The 27,352-nt window shown below is 41.3% G+C and overlaps 2 protein-coding genes across 13 annotated transcripts in view; one reads left to right on the top strand and one right to left on the bottom strand.

The window, feature by feature from the left end:
• The first annotated feature begins 8,063 nt into the window (after nt 1-8,063).
• RNF146 (ring finger protein 146) lies at nt 8,064-19,140 on the top strand. 8 transcript variants are annotated; one of them, XM_088053194.1, is made up of 6 exons: nt 8,540-8,784; nt 12,019-12,067; nt 12,433-12,651; nt 13,664-13,820; nt 17,365-17,503; nt 17,591-19,140. In XM_088053194.1, exons 5-6 carry the CDS (start codon nt 17,366-17,368, stop codon nt 18,422-18,424), a joined length of 972 nt encoding a protein of 323 aa, XP_087909320.1. In that variant the 5' UTR covers nt 8,540-8,784; nt 12,019-12,067; nt 12,433-12,651; nt 13,664-13,820; nt 17,365; the 3' UTR covers nt 18,425-19,140. The 8 variants fall into 8 exon arrangements, with proteins under 8 accessions (XP_087909317.1, XP_087909318.1, XP_087909320.1 ...); XM_088053187.1 differs by having other exon boundaries at nt 8,724-8,784; nt 17,365-19,140; XM_088053189.1 differs by lacking the exon at nt 12,019-12,067 and having other exon boundaries at nt 8,704-8,784; nt 17,365-19,140.
• Nucleotides 19,141-23,744: 4,604 nt separating this feature from the next.
• The window catches only part of ECHDC1 (ethylmalonyl-CoA decarboxylase 1), a 39,866-nt gene continuing 36,258 nt past the window's right edge, over nt 23,745-27,352 (bottom strand). For all 5 annotated transcript variants that reach the window (XM_014248360.2, XM_005518341.3, XM_014248359.2 and 2 more), the window contains one exon: nt 23,745-24,418. In XM_014248360.2, the coding sequence (XP_014103835.1) occupies nt 24,013-24,418 (406 nt within the window). In that variant the 3' untranslated portion in view covers nt 23,745-24,012. The remainder of the gene's footprint in view (nt 24,419-27,352) is intronic.

Genomic DNA, 27,352 nt, shown 5'->3' with positions numbered 1-27,352 from the left:
CCATAAACAAACTCTAAGGCAACATTACAGATGTACCAAGAGACCTAATTCACACAGCAAGAAGCCCTGGAATAGCACTTTTAAATTCCAGTGAGAACAGCAATTGTGCACCAGTGCACACAAAGGCTCAGGTGAGTCATCCCCAGGGTAGGTGTACCATGAACTGAAGAAATTAATTTCATCTTGAGATACTATCAACCAAACTAAAGAGAAGAAAAAATGCATCAAAGAAAATCCAAGCAGATATAAACTCAAGCATATGTAACAGATATAATAATTTATTGTATGCACAATAAATGATATGTAACTGCAGTTTGAAAACAATTGTTTTACCCAGAGAGTTGCCTACTGACACTTAGGAACCTGGAGAGGATTTTGGGGTCAGCAGAACACTATCACTTTCTAGTTTCCGTCTTCAAAGGACTGTATCTAATGAACCCTGATAAGATCCCTGTGAAACAGGTCAGTATTATAGCTCATTTCATAGCTAGTTAAAATGACCACTGATCTGGCAAATTTGGGATTCCAAAGGTACTGTGATCCTTTTGTGAACTTTCATTTCCTGCCTTCCATTTTCCTTTGCCTGCTCTCTTCGTTTGGGTTCAGAGAGAGAATATAGCATTGCTGCAGCTAATTTTCGTCATCCTATGAAATTCACAGAACTGATACTAACTCAACAATTAGGACTATTAGAGCTAAGCAAATGAGCAGGAAATGACTGAAGTTAAGGGATTAAGCATACAGAAGGAAAGGGCTTTGCACTCTAGGCTGCAGAAAATGTGCCACTTTTCTTTTGAGATTACAAGTCTTTTATCTTCTCTTGGAGCACCTCTTCCTGATAAATGGTGCTATCAGGGCAGCCTGCTCATGCCATTTCTAAACCAGTCTGGCAGCAAATTAAACCAGGATGTAAATTTGTCACTCTCAGCCTCTCAGAAAAGATCTACAGAGGGGTTAATTGCACTGTCATGTTTCCAAACCATTCCCTTCTATAGGAGAAGGCATAAAACTTTCTGGATGCACCCTGGGCCAACCCAAGCAGATTGCACGTAGCAGGCAGTTAAACACACACTGATGTTCACTTGGGCAGCCTATCCTGATGGATGGAATGAAACTACTTGTGAAATGTAAGGTCTGTAAGTACTGGCCTGGGGGCTATGTGAGTTACCAGAATTATTAAATTTTGATGGTATTATTTATTTTTCAAGCTATGCTGAATATCCCTTTATCAGCTTATGGACACTATTTACTGAATTTGTTAATTAAACTCTAAGATATAATAGGCAGTACAGCCCATTATTGATTAATACATGCATCAAATGCTCAGTGAACTCCCGTCATCTCAGAGTTTCATGCCACTAAGAAATTTCTGTGCAATGCTGTAATACTGTCTCAGAACACTTTATTAGACAGATGTAAAAGCAAGTGATAGCATTTCTTCCATATGCAACATCACTGTCTCTGTATGGCTCTTAGAGGTGACAGTCATCAAAATTGCAATTAGAATAATTATTTAAGCATTGATTGAAATTACTTTCCTTCCAGGATTTCACCAGAGCAACTCCATCTTCTTTTTGTTCTTTACGGGGAAAAGTCTGGTGAAGCCATAGACTCTCTCCTCATTTGCTGCCTTGGTGAAGTTCTGGGGGATTACACACCACACCACATGGCTCTGTTTCTCATTCCCCTCCCAAGGAACCTGCCACACAAGGCAGAGAAGACCAAGGGAAGCAAATGCCCAGCAGGGTCAGGCTGCAAAGAACAGAGCCCTGCACTCTGAATCCTTCTCCACAAAACTTCCTGCTGCTGGGGAATCTGATGACACCATGAGAAATGATTATGAAAGCTTCAGTGATACTGCCCATCATAATGGGTCTCTCACCCAGAAAGCCACAGAGTCTAAGCATACAAGAAAACCAAGGGAATGCAAAAAAACACAAGCCACCAAATAGCAGAGTACCAGGACACCTTTTTGTTCTAAAAAGCACTAAGAGATTTTGGGATCCTATAGAACAGGAGAAATAAGATTTAAGTGTGAAATTGTGTCTATAAATTTTGCTTATGACATCCTTTTCACACAAGTAAAGCCCAGAGGACAGAGTCATCCAGGAAAGCTTTAATTTTGAACTGAAAATTTTCAAACTACAGTGTCATGGACTACTATAGCGACTACATGGAAATAGCTCAATTTAAGCTGCTGAACAGTTAATACAAATGGAGCAGCATAAAATGTTATTGGTTCTTTTATAAAATTCTAGCAAACATTTTATACTAGCATATTTTTAAATATGTATATAATTACTAAAGGAGATGCTGTTTTGATTGTGATAATGCAGCATTCAAAAATATTACCTGAGAAAATAAAAATATGCCCTCTAGTGTAAAAGTAGGTCTTTGCATGAAAACTATATGGTAGTTCGTATTGTTACAACTAAAATTACAAACCTAAACTTCCATTGGTTCTGTCTCCATATGGACTTTTACACCTACTGAGCACTCACCAGCAGGTAGCTCAAAGGGTCTGATCCTCAACATTTGAAGACTTTTCTAATTCTCCAATAATGTGTGAGTGTTTTCAAGCATTTTAATACAGAGGTCCCCTTTTCAAAAATGTAATTCTGAGTTTGAGGCCCAAGTACTGTGCAGTTTCCCATAAAACATGAGCACAGAATCACTCAGTAAGTTTTGCTACTACCTGCAACAGAATGGGGGATTTTGTACAACAAGGAGCAGTTTTAGGTGTCAGGAACAGCTTTGCAGGCATTCCCACTGTAAGCAAGGAGTCTGGTCAGTGCCACATCTGGATCAGGAGGGACAACAGTACCTATACTCTATCAAGATTTTTTTAAAAGCTCAGCTTCCCCACAGTTACCATATACCATCTAGTGATACAAAAGAAAATTGCAATCGCTCATTCACTATGTTTTAAAATTATAGATGAAGATGGCAACAACATATTTCTTCTAGTTTGCTTTCCTTTCACTAAAATAAAATATAGTATGAGGGCACTACTTGTGATTAACTGTTTTTCCATATATCAAGAATCTTGTGATTCCAGCCAGTTTTCAATATTTCATTTCCGAAGATGTATGATTATGCAAAAATTTCAGCTTCAATGAAGTTAAAATAAAGCCTGCCTTGTAGCTACAGATAGACCTTTTATGTGCAGTTTTAAGTTACTGTTAAGTTCTACAAATGTAAAACTTGGGGCCAAGTTTAAAAGAAACACAAAATCTAACCTGGTAAATTTTGTAAATATCATGATTTTGAAGATTCCAAAATATTTTTTTTTTAATGAGTTTAGTTGCTCCCCTGGTTGATAGGGAAGATGTAAAAGAAAAAGAGATTCAAGTGATGATGAGACTAAGGCACAAGACATGCTTTTGGGAAAAGAAGGCTTTAATCCTGCAAACTCTCTGCCTGGAAAACTAAAAGATTTAAACACACTGTATTGTAATGCAATAGCTGTTTTGTGGTGGGATTTTTCTGCTTGTCTGCATCACCATATGGATGACTTCAATTCCACAGCAACATATACTGTGATATGATTTTGACAGCTGGGATAATGGAAAAAGTCAATGTTTACTTATTGGCAGAAGAAAATGTTACCTTGCCTGCCAACTGGGGCAATAAAATAAATTTGTTTTGTATGCTCTGTGGAATTTTTTAATGCCACTGAATGAAAACAAAAGAATCATGATCTCTCCTTGGGAGTTCACAGACAGAATGGGTACAGATACAGCAAAAGTAACAGATTGAGAGAACTGAGAAGAAGAACTTGCCCTGAGCTCCTCTTCTCCCACTCCTCCTCCTCAGCATCATTCGGTTTCCTGTTTTTAAAGCAAAATGGGATTGTTCTCATGACTAACCAGCACAATCCTTCCAAAGCTGTTAAATAACAAGCATTTTTGGCAGAAGTTACTACCTATCTAGATTATGTAAGCAAAATACAGATATTCCATGAGGTACAGTAGTTGCATTTCCATACACCAATTCAGCCCTTAACTGACACTTTGTTCTTAATCTGCAAATAGCGACTGGAAGTCAGTTTAGCTACAGTGCAGCAGGACTGTAAATGCAGATTGCTGAAACAGGCATAAACCTCAGCAGTTTCTAGATAGTCAAAATGAAAAAAAACTTGCAAATCCAAAGGAGCTTTGGACTTCCATCAATCAACTTACATTTCATACATCATTGGCACAACTGCAATTGCACTTCAAGAGAGTTCAAGTGAATGTCATTTTGTCTCACTGACACAATCTTAAAACAGTTGTAGCACAAGGGATAAGCTTGTGTTTTGGACTGTGAAAAACCATAAATATAATTTGTAAAAAGAAATAATCCTGGAAAATTTGTGCATCGTAGTCTTTGATGACTGTATGACATTTATTATTTCAATGAAAATGGCACTGCAACATGTGGATTTCCTGCTTTAGGACAGCTTAGAGGAAAAGGAATGCAAGGAGTGATAAGCAACAGGGGGTCCATAATGGAATGTGCCATTCAAGCAAAATCAAGATTTGTCTTTAGTACATTTACACATTGTAACTCGATTCTCAGCCCCTCTCTGGCTCCCTGCAAGGGAGAGACAAGTGCAGTGCACTGACAACTTTACATCTTCTCTGTCTTTACAGAGGGTTTGCTGAAGGTGCAGGAGAGTGGAATTGGCATGATACCACACATCATCCACTCTATTGACAATAGTGTTAACTTGCAGCAGTTTTGAGGTTCTCCACACCAACTTCCCAAACTGCTTTGATATAAACTGACTCAAAACCACAGCAGAAGAAAACTGCTTTTTTCCCCTCTCATTTCAGCTGCACCAAGTGCAGCAAGGATTGAGCTCTTGAGGAATATAAGACATTGGCACATGTCTGCAAAGGTTTACATAGTATCATATAGATTTGAAGAAGCAGGAAAAAATGTTTTATAAATAGAAACACTCACATATGGATTAATAGTTCTCCACCATCACAGCATCAGCAAAATATTAATGGTGGGACTGTAGACACTTAGCAGAGGAAGTGGTATTTGTTAAGAATTAGTCTGGAAAATCTTTACTTTTGAAACCACTGTATTAATTAATAATTTAGTGGTGAGCAAAAGACAAATTTCACAGTGATGACATTGTAGACAACAATAAAAATACACAAAGAGAAACACAGCAGACAAGAGAAATGTGAAGCAATAGATGTAGAAAAGGTACAGTTGAGGTGGCTTCAATTGTAACAGACAGGTACAAAGTAATAGGCATAAAGAAAACCATCAGTGGAATGGATAGGTTGTTTCCATGCCAAAAACAGAAACACAAAAAAAGATGTTTAAATAATACCCATTCTGACTGAAATAGGAGCTGGTAATAAGGACTGATAACAATGTAGGGAATATTTTAAAAGGTCTTTTACTAGAACTGATCCCCTTATTGCAATCTATTCGACTAGATACCCCTTCATGCTCCTTATTCCCTTAGTCTAGTAAGGTGCAATACATTTAATTAGGTTACTATCTTTGGCACTGTCTGATATTCCTTCGATTGCCATGCTTGCTCCATAACTCATGGAGTGTAAAATAGAATCTTTCATTCACAAGCACGTTTTCTCAGTCCATCTGCAGCTGCAGTGAAAACGTAACCATACACAGCCACAGACTTCTTTTTTACTAAGTACACTTTTCCCAAGGTGTTGCCTTTCTTACAAAGTTGCATGCAGTCAGAGTAGCTTTGCCTGAACTCTTTAGATCCCTTAAGAGCACAAGCCTGCTTTCTTTTTTTAGGTCAGATTCTAACAGAAACCGACAGGAATTTGGCCTTAATAGCTTCCACAGGATCAAGGTCTGGTTCAGTAAAGGATTAAGGCTATTGTTGCTGAGCACACACTGTCAGTAAGAGACCTTTCCTTTCCCCTAACCTTTGACTCAGCCGCACACAGAACAATATAAATACAACACAGGTTACCATGTAAATGCTTGTCCTTGGATGCAAACATGTCACATTTATTAAAACCAGTGATGATTTTGGGTAGGCTTTTCTAGACTTTTAGAAATAACAAGTGAATTAACCAAATGCATTTCTTTTCATATTCCTAATTACACTTAGAATTTAGTATTTTTAGAATTTTCATCTCTTATATTTTCTGATGTTTGTGATTTCATTTGGTTTAAAAATCAAAAAGAGCAGCCAAACAGTACCTTTAGTTCTAACAAGCCCTTGGGTAGACAGTTTGTACCTTGAAACATTTAGTTTTCCATTTAGGTGCAATGAGTACCTGGACACACATCCCCTCTCCCCCGTCTAATTGGATTATTGTTTCTGATCCTGGTTTATTAAAATACTAATACAGCAGGCTTCTCAACTGACAATAGCAGGTGGCACAGGTCTCCCCCGTGCACCTCATCTACAGGAGCAGCTCAGCTTTGGGATAGTCTGAGTCCCTGCAGTTACATCTGGGTCTTGCCCAGGTCCATCTCCACCTACGGCTGACTACCAAAGCAACCACCCAAGCATGGCTGGGCATTGCACAGCAGCATGAGGTACATGCTTGACCGTCAAGCCACCTAAATTTTCAGGTAAAAAAATGAGCTGCAGTTTCTCTGAGCTGCAGAATATGGTCCTGGAAAGGCCAGCAACTGTTCGTGCCTCCTGCTGAATCCACTGCCTTGCCTCATCAGGGGGAACAAGAGCAACTGCAACCTGCCTTCACATTAATCAAGCATGACAGAGCTGTGCAAGTTCATCTCTCCCAGCAGTGCCACCAGGCACTTGAAGAATGAATCCCAAGGAAGCATGCCTGTCTGCTTTTTCTGATCAGAAAGCTCCAGGGAATACACACACTGAGGCTCCCACCACTTCCAGACCTTTCATCTCTGGTTTGTATGGCAAGGCTTTGGTAGTGGTGGGGGCTTGGGGAGGGAGCTACAGTCAGAAGCTCTCAGAAGGCTCCTCTGTGTCTGACAGAGCCAATTCCAGACAGCTCCAAGATGGACCCACTGCTGGCCAAGGCTCGGGCTGTCAGTGACAGGGGTAGCACCTGTGGGATAACAGATTTAAGAAGGGAAAAAATCTGCACAACAACTTCAGCTGGAGAGTGGAATGAGAGTGAGAGCAACCCTGCAGACCCCAAGACCAACAGAGAAGGAGGAAGAGGAGGCGCTCCAGGCACCGGAGCAGAGATTCCCCTGCAGCCCCTGGTGCAGCCCATGGTGGAGCAGCTGTGTCCCTGCAGCCCAGGGAGGTCCATGGGGCAGCAGAGATCCACCCACAGCCCATGGGGGACCCCAGGGCAGGGCAGGTGGGTGCCCAAAGGAGGCTGTGACCCCGTGGGAAGCCTGTGCTGGAACAGGCTCCTGGCAGGGTCTGTGGGGCCATGGAGAGAGGAGCCCACAGCAGAGCAGGTTTGCTGGCAGGACTTGTGACCCTGAGGGGCACCCGCTGGAGCAGGTGGTTCCTGAAGGACTGCGCCCCAAAATTCAGGAAGCCAAAAATCAGCCTGGAAAGAAGGGAAGGCAAGGATGAACACCATCCTTAAACATGAGTCTATTTGTCATGATTCTGATTTGACTAGATTAATTTCCCCATATCAGTATTCTTTTGCCCATGACGGCAAATGATGAGTGATCTCGTCCTATCCTGATCTCGACCCACGAGCCTCTCGTTATATTCCCCCTGCCGTGCCAAGCTGCGGAGGGCAGTGCCAGGGCGGCTTTACAGGGCACCTGGCGTCCAGCCAGGCTCAACCAGCCACAACGCGGCACGACCCGGGCAGGGGGTCCGGGACGGAGACCCCCAGCTATCAGACGGAGCCCTCCCGAGCGCCTGGCAGGTTCTCCCGCAGGGCACCAGCCGGGGCCGGAGCTGCCGGGCACCTGCCCTTCCCCTCAGCCCAGGCGCCACCCGACCCACGCGAGCCCGCCATGACACCGCCATGACACTGCTACGGGGCCGGGGCGGGGCCTCCCCGCGGCATCTCGCGCGACGCCCCGCCCCTGGCCCCGCCCCCGCCGCGCCGGCGTCACAGTGGCGCGTTCGGCCGCCCCGGCCCGGGCGTGACGTCGGCGCGGCCCCGCGGCCCGGCGGCCGGGCCGGAGGGAGCGGCAGGTGGCGGCGGGCGGAGCGGAGCGGGGCCGAGCGGAGTTGAGCGGCGCGGGCCGGCCCGGGGGGTGACCCCCCCCGCCGCCGCGGGCAGGCCCGAGCTGGAGCGATCGGAAGGAGGCGACGGCCTCGGCCATCAAAGGCCTCTCCGACAGCGCCCCCTGCGCGGCCGCCCGGGGCCGGGGCGGCGTTGCCTCCCCTCGCCCCTCCGCCGCCGGCGGGGTGCGGACCGAGCCGGAGCGGGCGCCGCGGCCTCCCCGCGCGGGTGAGTGCCCTGAACAAAAGGCCGGCTGCGCTGGGCTGAGCCGAGCGACGGGCAGCCGCCCGGCGGGCAGAGCCCTGCCCGGTATTGTTTTGGCGGCGGGGAGGGTGGGGGGGGGCGCCCCCCGCCGCCCCCGCCCCGCCCCGCCCGTGGGGTCACGTGCCGGGTGTCGGGGCCGCGGCGGCGCAGCCCTGCCGGGAGCCCTTCCCCAGGCCCCGCACGGAGAGGCTGCGAGGGAGAGCCGGGACCGCCGGCAAAGCCTCCCGGTCCCTCCTGCTGGGCCAGGCCCCCTTCCGCGGAGCCGTGTCCCTGCAGGAGGTGGCGCCCCGACGCCGGTGCGGAGCGAGGTGCGCGCGGAGTGCCGGACCGGGCCCGGACTTAGGCTGGACTCGATGGTCCTGGAGGTCTTTCCCAACCGAATTGATTCTGTGGTTCTGTGAGTAGGGAGTTTCGTTGTGCTGGGCAGTAAAATAGGTCAGGAGCATTGGCCGTGGCGGCGTCACGCGTGGCGGAATTCCCTGGCCGAGCCGGCGCAGCGCTCTAATTCCCAGGGCGAGGTGCTGTAAGTGTGGCTTCGTCCCTGCGGATGTCACCGCTGGCCCGGCCGGGCTCGGTCACTGCCGGGCGGTCACGGGTGCGCAGCGCCCGGCCAGACAGAAGTAACGAAGTGTTCCTAGTGGAAGTGCTGGTGTTTCTTTTTGCTTGGCGGCCTCGGCTCAAGTGTTTGCATTGTATCCCTTAGGAATGTTGAAAGGGGACGTGAAACGTGAAAACGGGCCCCGCTTTTGGCGCGGTACACGTTGCCGCCACTGAGGAATTGTTGTTAAAAATATTAACTAAATGCGAGGTTTTTGTACGAACAAGACAATCGGAATGGTGAAATAGTTAAACTGAAACTGTGGGGGTTTAATCTTAGTACAGCTTTTCAATGGTATGTCTGAGAAACGCTGTAGGTTTCCTTACTGCAATGTAATATGCAGTTACATATTAGCAATTACAAGGAGGAGTATGGAGCGGAGCTTAAAAACGTTTTGCTTCTGTCAGCTTTGTAATATTAAAAATCCAGTCCTTTTTGCTTTGTTAGCTGCTGTATCTGGACCGTGGGTTACTTAAAAATAGATTCTGAAGCATCTCTAAAAATGCAGTACCAAAAATTACGGTGTGTAATAGTATTGAAGACACAGTGAAATCTGAGTCTTCATTTGGTAATTTTTAATAAATCTTAATTATTGAATGCTTTTGCAAGAACTTGCTTTATGGTCTTGCATGGTTAATACTGTAGTTTCTTTCCAAGTCTATTGAAGTGGCAGTTGTTTAAATTGCTATAATACAAAATCAGTAGTGAGTGAAAGACAAAGTTTGTTCTTGTTTCCTTCAAAATGTATTGCATCAATTTAGATGTAATTGAATTGTCATTTATTTAAAGAGCTGGAACTGCAGTATGTTTATAGCCTATTGAATAATGAGCTCCTGGAAAAGTCCACATTGAAATTGATTTTTTTTTCCTCTCTTCTGTGTATATTAATGAAGTCTGTATATATATATATCCAAAGAGATGTCCCTGTACTTATTGAGTTTCTGGAGCATTGGTAAGTTAAGATGAACCAGTTTCTGCTTCATTTTTTGCACACTTTTGTTTTTGAGTGAGAAATTAAAATTTTTCTGTGTTAAATAGATTGAAATAGGATGTATGCTCAAAATTCAACATCAGTGCTCCAATTGTAGCATAGGAAACAACCTCATTTTCAATACATGTAGTATTTAATACTGAAATGGCTGACTGCTCTGCACTTGACTATTCTATGATTCAGTTCCAAGTATACAAATAAGTGTTGAGGGTTTATTAAAATGCCATAGCCAATAATAAGGAATGACAACCAACTTGAAGCCTCATCACAATCAGCAATTCCTGAGAATATTCTAAGTTTAAGAAACAGATACAAAAAAAGTAGGCAAGCACAGAAAACAGTGAAGTTATTTATCTGTTGTGGTATCCAGTGCCAGGGAGAGATTTAAACATCTGATAAGACTCAGTACCTTGAGCTGGTAGTGTATTGACAGTAGCAGACCGTCAGATAGGAGAGTGATTTTTCCTATTAAATGAAACAACCACCTTCTTTCTTCACACACTGTCTGGATCATGGTTACTTGTGGGGAAGGACAGCATTCAAGGGATCTTTTTCTCCTCCTACTCCCAACAGAGTTACAAATTAGGAACCTTCATGGAAAAAAAACCCAAGTATTTAATGACAGAAGAGCATTTACTCTTGTGAATTAATACTGTAACTGCACTGAGTTTTCAAGGAGGGGAATGATGAATTTGTGATAGCTATTTTAAAATAATCTGTATTGCAGTATTCCTAGATTTGTCATTTGAAGTAGGACTCATGTAATAGTCTTTGGCTAGTGTTTGTTGAATTCACCAGTGTTGCACTTGTGTGCTTTTAAAAAGCTAAGATTTTCCTTACAGAGGAAGCTTAAGACTGTAGGTAATTCTTCAATAGGAGCTGTCTTCCTAAATATGTATGCTTCTGGTTTTGGTTTGGGTGGGTTATTTGTTTGTTTGTTTGATTGTTGGGAGCTTTTTGTAATTGTTGCTGTTTTTTTCCCCAAATGAATAAGAGTAGAAAATTATGCTGGGCCTCATAATTTACTGGGTCTCATAATTTAATGAGCACAACTGACTGAACTGACAAGAAATGGTTTCATTCCATCTTGGCCTAGTAAAAGCTTAACATTGTTCTTCAGGAGAACCTGAAGTCATTTTGGGAGATAGGTCTGGTAGGAAGTCCACCACTTCAAATTCTTGAAGTGTGGAAGAAGTGGACGTGACTTCTCCCAGTAAGCATCCTGAGAGAATTTCAAGGGGACAAAGAGAACAGTTCCATGCTGGCTGAGCCTCTGTTTGGATGGGGATGGTCCTGATCAGTGACATTGTCCTTCTGTCTGTTGCATTTCTAAAGCTTCAAAATCAGTATGTGATAGGATGCAGGGGTTTAGGGAGGGATACCTGCAGGTTGCTGCAGATAGCATAACTCATACTACAGGAAAAAGAGAAAATTAATTGTGAAGTATAGAACACAGCCCTTACCCAGGTGACTTCAAAGGAGGAGTCATCATCCAAGAAGGGACATGTGTGTAACCATAAGTGTTTGTCAGTCCTTTGTCAGTCCTTTCAGTAGAATTTTCAAGACTGGCTTATTAAATAAGTAGCAATGTCATGAAATGTAGAGGTTACCTGATGTCAGTGTGTGAACTAGTTCTTTTCAAGAGCCTTGCAGCAGTTGTAAAGTTGCCTTATCACAATTCTGTAATTATGCCTTCTTTGGATTCTTCTAGATATAATTTCATATCTTGAATACATGTATGCATTTTTATTTCCTAATAAATCCCCCAGAATTGACCCCGCCTTTTTTTTGCCATCTCCACATAGCATTTGGTTTTATGATGTTCTACCTCTAGTAGTGGATTATGAGAGGGAGTAGATAAAAGGCTTCAGGTGATACCTATTGAAGTAACAGAAAGCCAGCTCCCAAGATGAAGGACTGAATACCACACCCAGAGCATCAAGCTTGTTGCAGCTGTCTCTTTGATCATAGAAAACATAGTATCTTGTCTCAGTGGATTAGTAGAGCCACCATTCTAACGCGATTGCTGCTCTTGGTTTCAGATTGATGTGTGAAGAAAGGAAAGCTGCTAGAACTATGAGGAGAGAAAAGGTGTGGATAGGCTTGTCAATTTTTCCTTTGGAGCTCATTCTAAAAATAGCTGTACAGAATACTACATGGAGCTCAACTATAAAGAAAATAACATATTTTATTAATACTTCATGCACTGAAGTAATCTAAACACTGATACTATTAATGATAAATGTTTGATCATTTGATGAAGGACTATAGCACATAACACTATAATGCTCCATGTTCATTCAGGGTCTTACCACTCCTTGATTTTACTCGACTCTTAACATGTCTGCTCTGCACTGTATTTATGCTGAAATTATTCTTTCCTTGAACAAATTTAAATCAAAGAGGTGACATTCTCAAGTCTACTTCAAATTATTCCTATATATAATGTTTTGCAGCAACTGGAAACGGTAGTTCAAGATGTTTGAGTATCATCCAGAAAGCGACAGACCAGAAGGAAGATTCTGTGGCTCATCAGTCTTTTGACAGAGGATTCACTGACAGTGGTTCTCTTAGATCAAGACCTTCTGTTTAGGTTGTGAGAATGCAAGAGTGTTGGTCTCCCTTCCCTTTCTGAGTCTGCAGATTCCTACTTCCCTGCTGTAGGAACTTTTTAGGTATTTGTTTGGCACTTAGTGATTATGATTATTATGTATTTGTGAAATAACTTGGCTAGGATTCTGGTTCACCAGATATATTGCAACTGACATTATCTATTAGCCTGAAGAGGGGTATATTACCTCTGAGTTATGGAGGCTGAGTTGCATCCTTGTCCTCTTTTTTAGAAATCATATGCACTCTTTCTGTCATTGAACCTTGGTGCCTATCAGGATATTTTAAAGAAGTAGAGGAAGGTCGTAATTATTATTTGTTGTTGTTTGTTTACCTTGGTAAGTATCAAATGTAGGTTGTAGAGTTTGTTTATAAGGTGGTATGAGAACATACAAATGTAGATTTATAAAGAAGAAAGTGCTGAATTGTTCTGAGGTTCATTCATAAATGGATGCAGTGATCTCTGTAAGAGGATGAGGTTTCAAGGCTTTGAGCCTTGAAATATGAAGAGGCAAATTTCTCATTGAAATATGGAGAAGACCAGGGGGGAGAGCAGTTGTTCATGTGCACTGCTTTTTCCTCAAGCATCTGATACTAGTCTGTGTCAGGACAAGAACATGGTTAGATGCTTCTTTGGAATGGTATGATAGTTTTATAAAAAGCTTTAGAAAGCTATTGTGACTTTCTAAATATCCTGAATATAAGGGATCATTTATTAGAGGTTAAATTTGCATAAAACTGACATGCTCCTTACTTTGGTCTTGTTTCTCCTTTTGTGTTACTCCTTTTGTGAGGTCACTGAGCAATTAATTGACTATAGTCAAAAACAATTGCCTTTTATAGTGCTTAAAAAAATACTATTTGTTTAAGCCAGACATAAAAATAAAAACTGTGGATCAAAACTGATGGTTACAAAAAATGACACAGAAGTCTGGTGATAGTTCTATTGAAAAAAAACATGCATCAAGTAAATAAAAGCATAATAATTTCCTTTCTGTTAAGAACCATGGTATTGTACTTTGCTCATTTGTACCTCTAGACAACATTGTAATGGTGGTATTGTTTGCTTTCTGTTAGTTTGCAGAGAAGCTGAAACACTGTTGTGTACCACTGAGCAGGACAAGTCAGGAATGAGCAAGCCTTGGGAAGGAGGACCTGCCATCCTAGCTGGAGACATCTGAAGAGAGAACATTTCAGTCTTGTGGCATGCTTCAGTAGAAATTATTCAGAAAAAGTAAGCTGTCGTTTTGTTACTGAACTTCAACATGTCAGCTCCTTGATGGACTGTTTAGTTGCAGTTAGAATTTGACCTGGAATTTGGAGTGGTTTTGTCTGAATTTACATTTTCTTCCATTAGAGTGCAAGAAGACCTGGGGTCTTTTTATGTAGCTGTTACACATCACCTCTTCCATACTTAATTTATTGATGAAGGCTCCATAGCTTAGAAATTAACTGTATTATTTAATATTAAAAATAAAAACCACAAGAGGTGGGATCTTGCAAGATTTTGGACTAATTCTGTCTCGATTTTAGGCTGTATTTATGTTAAAATGCAGAGTTCAGGTTCTTCTTGTTCTCTTATTTATACCTGCATTGAGGATCTAAATACTTAAAATAAAACTGTTTTTAGAATTATTCCTTGAGTTTAGTTAATTTTTAGTCAAGAACATGATTTTAAAGGGAAACCAATCTTCCAAAAAATAGAGCTTTCCTATTTGATAACAGTTCTGATATAAAGCCTGTTTTGATTGAACTTTGTTATAAAATATTACTTTTATTTTCAGGAAAAATACTGTGTGGTCAGTTTTGTTTAATTCTTAATACCATGAAGTTGCAGTGGAAGTGCTTCCACAGCCATAACGTAGCAGAATAGCCATCCAAGATGTTTGTCCTTGGTTCTGAAGGATTGCTTCTTTTGTAAAAACCTACGTGTGCATCCTCCTACCAGTGTATAAACAAACTCTGTGACCTAGATTTGGTATTAAAAAAGGTAAATTAAAAAACAAAAGATTAATTAGCATCATGATTTAAAAACAAAAAGTGAGACAGCTTCAGTGTAGTTGATAAAAATCTTCAAATGCATAATTGTCCTGCATTCTGAGCACATGCAACTGCAGCTGTGCTTATTGTATCAGTTTTATGTTCCTGGGTAGCACTTTTAGAGATAACGGTTTACTCCTCCAGCTCTACTCATTTTATACATAACATTTTCCTTAGAATCATTAAAAATCAAATAGGAATTTAAAAAACCCCACATTTACTCCTTTTCATATCCTGCATTATTATCTTGATCTAGTAAGGAATCAAAGATTCCTCAAATTAATGGGTGACCTGTGGAGCACAGTTCAAATGTTAGCATGTTTTGCTTTCAGTGGACAGGTGAGAACTTTTAATTCTTCTTTGAGTTTACCTCAGGGTAAACTCTCTTTAGTTTAGCTCATGGTATCACAATTTAGTTTGTCAAAGTGCATTGCCTTTTTAATCCCTGCATTGCATTTTAATCACCTCCAAAATCTTAATGATGATAGGTGACTTGTATAGAAGTTACTTACCTACAGGTTGTTTTAATCTTTTCTTTGACTCTGAAAAGGATAATTTTATAAAGGATATTCAGGGAGAAGTGTCCTTTTGTAAAACTGTAGCATGGAAGTAAAAATCTCTGCTGCTGTGCTTTTTTGCACTGTACTACTCATTGTGGGGACACTTGAAAATTAAGATCCTTTACCTCAGCCATGGTTAGCACAAATTAATCAATAAATGGATTTCTCTTTCAGCTCTTTTGTTGTGAAATGATGGTTGGATTGTGTTTGTGGTTATTCTGAAATCTAAATAGACTTTCTTCTCCCCTTTTTCTAATAAGTTTCTTGGTATAAACCACTACCCTTGCTATGAAAATCTGTTGCAAAATACAGCCTCAGAAGTGTGAGGCTTCCAAAAAGCAACTTATTCACAACATTGTTAGAATGGATCTCGCAGATGTGTGCTGTGCAGTAAAATCACGATTGCCAGCTGGTAGGTAATGCTGTGTCTGTATCTGGCGTGCTTTATTCAAGAACTGTTGTGCAGACTGGTCATTAATCTCAGAAAAAGAAATTCAGATACGAAACGGAAACATAGGTGAATACAATTTTGTGCTACTTCAGGAAAAAGTATGTGAGCCGTAGAGCTTATAAAAGAATCACTTGATTAAAAAAGGGATTAAAGAGGCATTGGTCTTTCAAAAGGAAATTTTAGTGCTAAAGGGAACAGACAGCATAGAGAAAATTATTTTAAGTAAACAGCACATGATACATCATTGTAAAGATAAATATAGATACTGAAGCTTTTTTTTTATTTTTTTTTTAATCACAGATATATTTATAAGATTTTTAAAGCAGTGGAAGCTTTTACAGTAATACCAGGCATTTTCTCGTGAGGTACCAAGTTTTGTTAGAAACGTATGTAACGTTAGAACAGGCTGTCCAGGGAGCCTGTGGTATTTCCATCCTTGCAGGTTTCAAAAAAACTCAGATAGACAAAGCCACAGGTGGTCTAATGTAGTATTGGTGTTGGTGCCATGTGGATCAGGAGACAGGACTAAGTGACCTCTAAAAGTCTCTTTTGGCCTACATGCTTGTGGTAGTTTTGCATGAACTACTCCTAGCTGTCTGTACAACAAAGACTACTTTCACTGAAAGCCTGTTTTGTTGAATATCAGTCTTGAAGTTTCTTGGGGATTTTAAATTTAAAAAGGCACCTTTTTAGGCCCCATTCCCCAAAGCCCATTCTCCTCCCTCATTTAGTATCTGGTATTTGGTTTTGATTGTTAATAAATAAAAGGAAAATTACCATGAAACAGACCGTGAAAGATTGCCATGGCAAAAATATAGTTGAGAAGGCATTTGCATATTTAGGCTAGAATTTTTCAACTACTTAAATCCTACACGATGCCAAAGTGATGCAGTTTTGCATTCCCCATTCTCTTACAGTTACAAAATCACCTTTAAAAACAGAAATAAGATATGGCCAGAGAAAGTGAAGGCAATTACTTCACAAGCTAGTCAAGTCAGAGTTGTGTGTCTTCTGCAATACGCTTCTGCTGGTCTGCAGTGATTCCTTTCGAGAGGCACTCACATATATCAGGGAGTTCACTTGATGTTTAAGAAAAAGGAGTCCAAGGTATCTTTTGAAAAAGGCCACCTCAGTTTTCAAATCTGGTTCTTTCTGCAGCCTTGTGGTTGTTCGGAGCTCAGTTTGAAGGTGGCATACCATGGTGCATGGGGACTAAGAAACAGAGTGGGGGAATTCATCAGCTGGGTGCTGCTGTGAGGCATATTTTCTGTTGCGTAAGCCTAGTCTGAGATACTGTTCAGGCAGTCTCTTAATCAACCAGATGATCACTTGTAGTCTGAAGAGAGATTGTTTAAGTTCAAACTGCAGCAACATCACCTCTTGAGGAAAGAACCGTAATTTCTTTGAATTTCCTGAGGAGGCATCAAAGTAACTGGTTGGCTGAAGGTTCATTAATCAACTCTACTTCAGGAAGTGAACAAAGGAAATGCCAAAATTTGTTTTCTAACTTGGTGTGTTAACATGCTGAAAATTAAACAGATAAAAGGTTGGTGATCAGCAAAAGAAATCTTTCCAGTACACAATGTAGTCTTGTCACTCAGGAAACAGTAACTTACTTTAATTTGAAGTAAACATCTTGTTGTGTGGATGTTGAGGTGAAATGTGATGCGAGGTGCTGGTTTAAGTTGACATAATGAACTGATTTAAATTTCTTTGATCCTCTGCAGGATGGCTGGCTGTGGTGAAATAGATCATTCGATCAACATGCTTCCCACAAATAGGAAGACAAACGAGTCATGTAGCAGTGCAGCACCTTCCCTGCAAGTCCCTGAATGTGCTATCTGTCTGCAAACGTGTGTCCATCCAGTAAGTCTGCCCTGTAAACATGTTTTCTGCTATCTGTGTGTTAAGGGAGCTTCTTGGCTTGGGAAACGATGTGCACTCTGCCGGCAGGAGATTCCTGAGGATTTTCTTGACAAGCCAACCTTACTGTCACCCGAAGAACTCAAAGCAGCAAGCAGAGGCAATGGAGAATATGCTTGGTACTATGAAGGTAGAAATGGCTGGTGGCAGTATGATGAACGTACCAGCAGAGAGCTGGAAGATGCCTTTTCCAAGGGTAAAAAGAGCACTGAAATGCTAATTGCTGGTTTTTTATACGTAGCAGACCTTGAAAATATGGTTCAGTATAGGAGAAATGAGCATGGACGTCGCAGAAAAATAAAACGGGACATAATAGATATACCAAAGAAGGGAGTGGCTGGGCTGAGGCTGGACTGTGACACCAACACTGTCAACCTGGCACGAGAAAGCTCTGCTGATGGTGCAGACAGCACACTGACTCCAGGGGCTGCAGCTGTGCAGCCTCTAGCATCCATTTCTGTGAGGCCCCTACCAGCACTAGATGGTCAGCTCGTGAGCCCTTCAACGCCATCACCTGATGCAAGCAATTCTCTAGAGAACTCTTTTGCCCACTTGCAAATAAATGGAGACAGTATGGCTGAAAGGAGTCACAGGGTAGAGGGAGAAGAAGACCACGAATCTTCATCTTCTGGTAGGGTGCCAGCCCCTGACACCTCTGTTGAGGAGACCGAATCGGATGCCAGCAGTGACAGCGAGGATGTGTCTGCCCACCTTCAGCAACACCCGTCCCCTGGTCAGCAGAGACACTTGAATGCTGGTGCAAGCCAGGCAGGAGCAGATAGACCAGGGACAGGGGGTGGGGTGGCAAACACAAGTGTAAGATCTAGAAGGCCAGATGGACAGTGCACAGTCACTGAAGTTTAAATCTAGAGCCATGCGAAAAAAAACCATTCAGTTGTAATTTTCTGTAAATTTTCTGTCCAAATTGGCATTGCACTCAAACCTAGCAGCGTATTTGGTGGGAGGGTGGGGTGAGGGGGAGAAAACAGATTTGGCCTGTTTTAACTTAAGTCTCTTAACATGTCTCAGCTGGAAGACTTTCTAACTCGAGGAAGCTGGGTTGTCTTGTTAATGGTTTGAAAGCTGTTTAACAATGCCCAGTTTTCTTGAAAATGTCTTGTGTTTATTTTGTAGCATTTTCCCCTTGAAGATATTCTACCCCTTTTTGGCCAATGTATATCTACTGTACAACTTGAATTGTCTTCATTATCTGACTGTTGCATTGTCTTACTACTTTCTGCATGGATTGATGTACGAAAAGAACACTAAAGCTGTGTGAAATCAGTCAAGGTGTTGGGTGTGAGCAGGACGCTTAATTTAATGTGAGAAAATAGATGTGAGTTTGGAGTTAAAATGTGTTTTTACTAGGCAAGAGCAATCATTTACCTTCTTTGAATGGAAATGTAAAAATGCGGTTAACTTGTGTTGCAAATCCTTACCTTTACACTCTCCATGGCTTTTTCACTGGCTTTGCCATCTAGTCCTTGTAGTTTTGTTTTTTGAGATCTTTCTTGATCTGTCTTGTTTTTGTTACAGAATTTATAATTTAATAAAACTACATTTTATCAGTAACAATCTCAGATATGTTTCCAGTTTAATTGAACTTCACTGAAGGAATTTCAAAGAAGATTCTCATAAAAAAGCTTCCCATGTTTACCAAAAGGAATGACTAGTTCTGAGTGGCATCCTGATGTTCTTGCATCCCTGACTGGCTGTCTGTCAAAGGCAATACTGTAGGACTATCATCTTTTATTGAAAAATCATGAGCTGCAAGCTTAATACTCACACAGACATCTGAAGAGCTGATTAACTCACTTCACTGTTGATGGCAGGCAGAAGTATCACACACAGCCTTATTTTAACAGCACAAATGTTGAAATAAAAGACTGTAAGTTGTCAAAGTTGACCCTATAACAAAGGACATGGATATTAAGGATGATAGTGCTGTTCCCCTGTTCATAGCAAAACTGATGGCAGCACAGAAGAAGCAGTTTTGTGCTTGTATTAGCAGCGTGGGAGCTGCATTACTACAGACTTCTGAATGTTAAAAGCCAGATCTTGAAAAACACAGCTTGTCTTTTATCTCTCTAGCAGTTCTTTTACATTTTTTCAGATTGAGAAACAGCATTACTTGATTCTGGACTCTGTCTTTATTTTAAAGGTAATTAGACTCCAGTTCTTAGTATATGTATCTCAGAATGCCAAGGGACAGTAGCTGATACATAGGTACTACTGGTCTTAAGTTGCTTTAAGCAAACAACCATTTGAAAGGAATTAAAAGGGCTGACTTTTAAAATGGTAGATTTAAACTTCTATGATCTTTTTACTGTAATGATGGATGACATATCTGATCTTGGACAAGCTGTGCCCCTCCTCCTCCGCCTACAGGTGAGATCGGTGGGTCAGGAAAGTGCAGACAAGAGTAGGATGGAATAAGGAAGATCTCCTTCATTCTCAGCTAGAAATAGATGCTGTTGACCACAGATTTTCACCATCATCTTCCAGTCCCATAAAGAAATAAGCCAATTACATGGACTTCAGAAAGGAAACTGGATGGAATGCTTTTTTCTCTCTTAGTTGCTAGCTATCTTACTTTGATTTGAGTTAGTATACAGTGGCTCTAACCAAAGTATGCCTTTGTGCTGCAAAAACCTTCACTAAGAACACCAGCTATGTGCACACACTTCACTTAATGTGAGTATGGGTTGAAAAAAGCAAGAAATAAAATAAAGGAACATGACTCACTATATACTTAATTTTAGGATTTGCAGCCCAAACAGTCTACAAATAATTCTATCAGTGATTATCCTTGGGGTTTTTGACACAAGTAGAGAGTTCAGCCCCACACCCATGATGCTGTTTTTGGCTCCTGCTGGCTAACTGCAGCTGTGAAACACTAAAATTAAAGCAAGGCTGGTGAGGGCTTAATAGCCAACCATCAGAGCAGCAAATGCACTCCCCAGATCAAGCTAGGGAAAAGTAGTAACTGATAATTCCCATCTTATATTTAAACCATTACTTTCAGTAGGAAATGTGTTTTCTGTTCATTTTAGCAAAGCCACAGCCACACTGCATTATGTGGTTGACTGCAATTCCATGCATTAAGTGATTTTCAACTTGTACAGCATAGCCAGAGAAATGCAGAGTGAAACAGAAGGGAAAATTAAAAAGGAAATTTAAATGCTATAAAATCTACAGCATCTCAATTTCCAGAACAGATAACCCCAGATACAGGAATCCTATTTCATGGCTAAAAAAATACAAATCAGATAGGGAGCCAAGCATTCTGCAAGAACACCTTGCTTATCTAGCTTGACCATCTAGTAAATACATTTCTATCAGCAGCAAATAAGATAGAAGTATCTCTCTTGTTAAAAGTGATCACCAGTATCCAACCTTTACAAGCTTAGTAAAGAATCCACGCTCCTATTAAACCCTTGGGTTGGCCCAGTACACAGAAGAAAAACAAGACAGACATTTCACAATGTAATAGGAAACTTAGTTTGCTGAAGAGGAAACTGGCAAATTAGCCCCTAGGAAGTACAAAAGCTGGCATGCTATTTAATTAGGAGTCTGGGACTATCAATTTTGATGTTTCTAATTTATTTTGTGCATTTAGTGCATGTTTGTTTTTAAGCCATTTCAGAAGGGGGAAAAAAAAGCCTGCTGAGATGAAGCTTGACATCTTTAATAATAGTAAAGAAAATAAAAACATTTATCGATTGCTGGTTAAAGGTATTTGTCACTTTAAGATGATAAGAAAGTATTCTGTGAAATAAAGCATTTAGCTTTCAAATGGGCTAAATGGGATTCCATTTCATCTCAGTCTCTAACTCTCATCCTGGCACTCGTGGTAATTTAGCTGGCCTGTCATTTCTATGAAGGGCTCTGCTTACTTTTAGAAGAAGATAAACCAGAGAATATGGTATTAGACTACTCACAAAATCCTTGATCAAAACCTGCAGTGATCTTCAGAATGCCCTGTACCTATGCTTGGTATATTTAGGATACCAACAAAATGGGTTTCCATAACCCTCTTTGAAACTGCTCTGAATGTGTCTTGCTGTATATTAGTTAATTATTTGTCCTGATTTCTTAGAAGCAAACATCGGCCTTTGATACAAATCACAGAGGGTAGATGGGGAAATATATTTGCTGAAATGAGAATTAAGCTCATTGTTTACAAATCAAAATGGAAAGACATCCCCCACAGGTGTACTTAGCATTCACAAACTGCCAGCACAGATCTGGTTCAAAATATGAAAGAAACCAGATTCTTTGTCCTACAATTTCTTCCCTTTCAAATTTCTAGAACTCAGTACACAGAATACACTTAGGAGCCTAATACACTAAAGAAAAAAAGATTCAAGGATCTTACTCAGGTTCTAAGTTATTTCCACCTCCATTTTAAAAATAATAATAGTAATGGCACATTCATTCTTGCTAAAAGCAAAGACATAACCAGTTGCCCTTTAAAACATATTTTTTTTTACTCACAACAGCATTATGTGCTATTGCTTCAACAAACTCGATGAGTATAGACTGGAGTGTGCCTTGAAGGTTCAGTGATGCAGCTGTCTAGAATCCCTCATGAGTCTTGAGAAACTTCATGAAAAGCAAAATAGCTTCACTACTAAACAGTCAAGTGCTGCCTGATTATACTAAAGCATTTCCACTTGGGTTTGACGTTCTTTAGGGCATGGGAAAGAATCCAGCCACACAGGAGTAACAGCTGGGCTACTGGATAAAAAGCAGCCAGGGGGAGAAAGGCACAAAACAAAACACTACTCTTCCCCATGGTCTCATTCCCGTCTCTTCTCTAATCTGAAAAGAAAAATTGAACTTTATTTTAGGGGAAGAGAGACTTGAAATCTTCCTCCATTGGTGCTTCAGATATTAAGGTGCAGGATCAACAGGGTGGAGGTAAGTTCCTTATCTTCTCTAAGGTGCCAACTCAAAAACACATCCATTTCCTCAGCATTTCTCTTGGTTGTTTCAGGCTATACTAATTGCTGTGAAAGCTATACAGTAAAACATCCCCAGCAGCTCACAGAATCTGCTCAAAACTACAGAATCTTAACAGGCAATCCAAGCCTAATTCCCATCATTGATTTGTCTCCAAGTCCTCAAATATATGTAGTTACCTTGCGAAAACTCAGGACTCCTGCCACACTGCAGAAATTGTAACATGGATTTCCATCCAAGATACTGTCTTCCTTTCTCAAGGGAGCTTATTCCATGATCTTGAGCTAGTTATGCCTGGTCAGAGCAAGAATGCATGTCAGTGGCACACAGCCCAGAGCTTCCTTCTTTACATGCTCCCACAGAGTACTTAGGTCCTTGGCTCAGATCTCAGCCCCTACTGGATTTAGACACAAGTGCATCCTAACCAACAGTACAGGAAACTCTCAGTCACAGATATGTCTATATGGTTTTTCTCTCACAGATGTTTATTTTTAAATCTCTTTAAGGCACTGTGTGTCAGTTTCTAATTTCTAAAGAGAAAACTTTCCCCACTGATTTATCCAATTACTTGCATGGTCACTGGCATGAAGTGGAGACTGAGTTCCAAACCTTCCAATCAGCCCAAATACACCCTACCAGTGAAAATGCATTGAAGAAAGACATAGACATATCCATGCACATCTTAACAGAATGCTGAAGTACTCACATCATCCAGTCAACTAAGGACAAGCCATTTCAGGGCATGATACATCATGGCCTTCCAAGATTTCAGCTAGATTTTGTGTAAAGAACCAGGCCAGCAGCTTTGCACAGGTACAGGATATGGGAATGTGCAGATGCATGTGTGGGTAGTTGATTCCTTGAGGAGTGAGAAGACACCAAAGTACATTTAAAAACCTGAATCAGTGATAGTGAATGAGTGCTAGAAGCTTCTCACTAACACAAAGGTTCTCCTATAAAAGCACCATTAAAATTGAAGGATACTTTCTCAGCAATTACACAAAGAACTAACTAGAATGAAAAAATAAAAGCTATCTTCCACTGGTAATCATCTTTTCTAAGCTGCTCTTAAAGACACTGGTCTCATGTTGGGGAACTTGTATTTTGCAGCTTTAGATGCACCTATTCCACAAATGAATAAACCTCACAACTTTCAAATAATTAATTTCCATCCTAGTTAAAAAAAACAAAACACCAAATAAAATAATCTTCAGCCTCATTCCAAATGAATTATAGTTCTATTTTCAGCACAGTATTTACCTTTACATAGTAATTTCACTAATCTCTATTCAGTGGGTGATTAGGACAGTAGAGAATCTGCCTGGGATTTCTCTGTGGTTGCACACCAAATATGCCTGCCTGACCTAAATGGCAGGAATGTTAATGCCATTTTAAATGGACAAGTCATTAAATGATTCAGTTTAATGGCTGCTTTACTGAAAGCTTTGTTTGCAAAAAGGTCAAGCCCATTTCTTATGCATAAACCATCATTTATGTTTTGGTTTTCTAACCAATGCCTCCAAATTGGCAGGCCCACCCCATACAGTTCCAAAAATGTCCTTCTCTGTCCTTAGGGCATCTTCCAGTGGGAGCTCTCTTCCCGCTGTCACCACCTTTTTCACAGCCCGAATCACAGCGGCCGGACCCTCTGTGTAGTGACTGAGCCAGGCCCGGGCCTCTCCCAGCGCTCTGGTTTGGTCTGAGGACGGCAGCGTCTCCTCGGAGAGCCCCAGGCTCAGAGCTCTCTCGGGGTCCACCCGGGCAGCCCCGCCCAGCAGCTGCAGGGCTGCCCCGCTGCCCACGATCCGCACCAGCCGGGCAGCTCCTCCCCAGCCTGGCACCAGACCCATGTGCTTGTGGACAAACCGAATTTCACTTCCAGGCGTCATCAACCTGTCAATGAAGAACACACAGAGGTCAATCCATGCACTGACTTTTGTAAGCAGCTCGATGGCCCTTAATTTTCTATTTTCTCCTCCCCTCTGCTTCCAAAGGCTGATACAACTTGACAGCATGCTCATTACTGCTGGAGCTGCTGTATCTTAATTTTTACATCACATGGTGCCGTAACTGCAGCTTTTGGCCCTTCTCAAAATTAGATACATATGCTGCTACAAATAAAAATCCTTAGTGCCCATACTGATACCTCCAGTCAGTTCTAAGAAGTGTTGAAAACAGAACTGCAGACAGAGGACATGTTACATTTATTCACACTGCCTTGCTAATTCATTCCTAAAGCAAGAGGGTATTGGGTGAAACCCAAGCAAACTAATGTACAAAACATTTCTCAAGAGAATGGATGTGGTCCTAGTACTAAGCTGAACTGGGAAGGTTCTGTCAGCACCATGGTGATTACAGCATGGGTGGGGCTTTTTTGTTCCATATTTTAGAGATCCATGCGAGTTTGATTTCTAATTGCTCATTACAGAGAGGGAAATCAGCATGGATGCTCAACTTATGGCTCACAATGCATAATATAATTTTTTCTATTTATGCTTGCAATGTGTCATAGAATTGCTCCCCTCTAGAAGATAAGCAACATTCCTCTTTCCAAATATGTCACATCTTTCTTTTCTATGCTTCTTTTGTACAGCTTCTCACCTCCTTTACTTAAGACCTCCTCCTAGGGCTCATTAAGCTATCTCCCTGGAGGAGCTCTGCTGCAGCAGATTGTTCTGTCTTCACACAGTGGTCACACTCACACACATTAGGTTAGTGGAAAAAACCACTAGAAATAGAAACACAGAAAAGATGTACAGAAACAGACCACTACTTGCTCTTTCTCAAAAGTGATTTTCAGCAGTGTGGTTTCTTGCGGCTGATTGTAAGGCAAAGGATAGAAATTACACTTGTGGAGTAGATTAGCTTCTAGTTCATGTACTAATTGGCTTTTTGAAGACAAATCTTGTAATACTGAGGCCAGTATTACCATATCACAAGTCATGGTTTCCGAACCATGCAGTTTTCCATAGTGAAAATACTGAGGTGAGAAGCTTTGAAATGGGAAAGAAAAGGAAAATCTTTAAAAATGCAACTACTTCTAGGAATTCACTGTTCTCACATCTGCTTATTGTTAATTGTAAGTTTGCTTGGTTGCCTTATTCTTAACCAGAGCACCATCAGCATTCATGCCACACTGTACAGCATCAGAATTGAAGAGCTTACGCTTTATCCCACATCCAACACAATGCACAAAAGCAACAGCTGACGGGCCAGATTGCATGAAAGCCTTTTTGTAGAGATAGCAGGGGAAGGTTGTGTGACAAAAGGAAGAAAGCAGAGTATTGCAGGGGAGGAAAGGCTTTAACCTAACATTATCAAGTGCTTCCCAGACCCAGCAAATCCCAGGGAACTCAGGTCTCTTTTCTCAAAAGAATGATTCTGCAAGTATTCCAGAACTCCTTTACTGGCTCAGCTTACTCTGCAATTTGCTCACATCCAGTGTCTCACTGGAAAAGCAATAATGAAAACATTATTAAGGGTTTAATTCTGGCTGTGCCAAGTGATGTGAGGCATTAGAAAAGAAAGGGTTATGGGCAGCTGGGCACCCAATGCTAGACAATCTGTAGGCAGTCTCACAGGACAGCCACCACAGGTGGAGGTCATGTTGCACTTGTATGTTGAATCTGAGATTGTTTCAGACAATGTTTAGTATCTGGGAAGGGCTCTGTTTCCCTGCAGAGTCTTCACCCCCCTCAGAGAAAATGGAACCAAACACCATGAAAGTAAACCACTGACAGCTTAACTCACAGAGAGACTGTGAGGCTGCAGTTTCCAGAACCTAACTGGGATTCACCTCTTCCCACAATGCTCCTTCAAACAAGCTCCACAAAAAATACTGAGGTAAGTGGTAGTCAGTGGAAGGTGTAACTGTAGTATTGGACTGTCTTCAGGCTTAAGAAAGGTATCTTTGGTTTTTCAGACATTTCAACTATGAATCCTCTCCTGAAGTCACAATTTCTTACAGAAACCGCCCATCATACTCTGTGTTAGATTTATCACTTGCAGTCCCCATGCCCCAGGAAGTAATGGAGACCTGAGCTCATGTCTGAAGAGGAGGAAGCAGCTGCCAAGCTAGCCTGGGATCAGCCTCTGAATGCCACTAGCTGCAGCCTCGCATACATATTTCCCTTTTATTGTATGAAAGGAATTGATTCTATCTTCTGAGACATGACAGATCTGATCTCCCATTAAAAGAATTTATGTAAGAAAAGCACACCAAGAATTACTTAACATAAAGAGGCAGACAGGAAAAAGCTGGAAAGACCAAACTACTATTGCTGAGCTGTTTATACCTTATTCATCTAGTACTGGCCCTGCCTGAGACAGAGTAGTAGATGAATACAAAATTAACCCTGATTTCGAAAGTATGCCTGTTCTTGACTTTCACGTTGAAGGAATTAAAATCTGGGTCCCCTGTATCACAGGGGAAGGTTGTATTGCTAGACTCCTACACATATGCCTTCCCTGCCCTAATAAAGAAAATCTGTTGCATGACAGTACTGAAAAAATATTTATTCAATGTAATTAATGTACAAAGTGACAGAAGATCTTATAGTAAGCAGGGGAATGTCCTTTAGAAATGTGAAGGGTACCAAAATCCTCCCAATTTAAATTGGAAATAAAGAGGTTAATAAGGTAATATAAGCCCCAAAGTGCAGTTGAAACCTTCTTTGAGAACCTTTTATTTCCATGTTATGAACACTATAGCCCCCTAGGAAGAAAGCACAGCCACCATGGGCCACATCCAATTTTGTGTTAGTCATCTAAAGAAAACGAGCTACAGCAAATGTTCCTGCTGTACATTTTAAAATGTTCTCAGCTGCA

The sequence above is a fragment of the Pseudopodoces humilis genome, chromosome 3 (genome assembly GCF_049639895.1).
Source record: "Pseudopodoces humilis isolate 2021_Gansu_Grassland_sample_001 chromosome 3, ASM4963989v1, whole genome shotgun sequence".
Classification (NCBI taxonomy): Eukaryota; Metazoa; Chordata; class Aves; order Passeriformes; family Paridae; genus Pseudopodoces; species Pseudopodoces humilis.
Note: the sequence above shows the minus strand (reverse complement) of the source record. Positions and strands in the feature narration are given on the sequence as shown.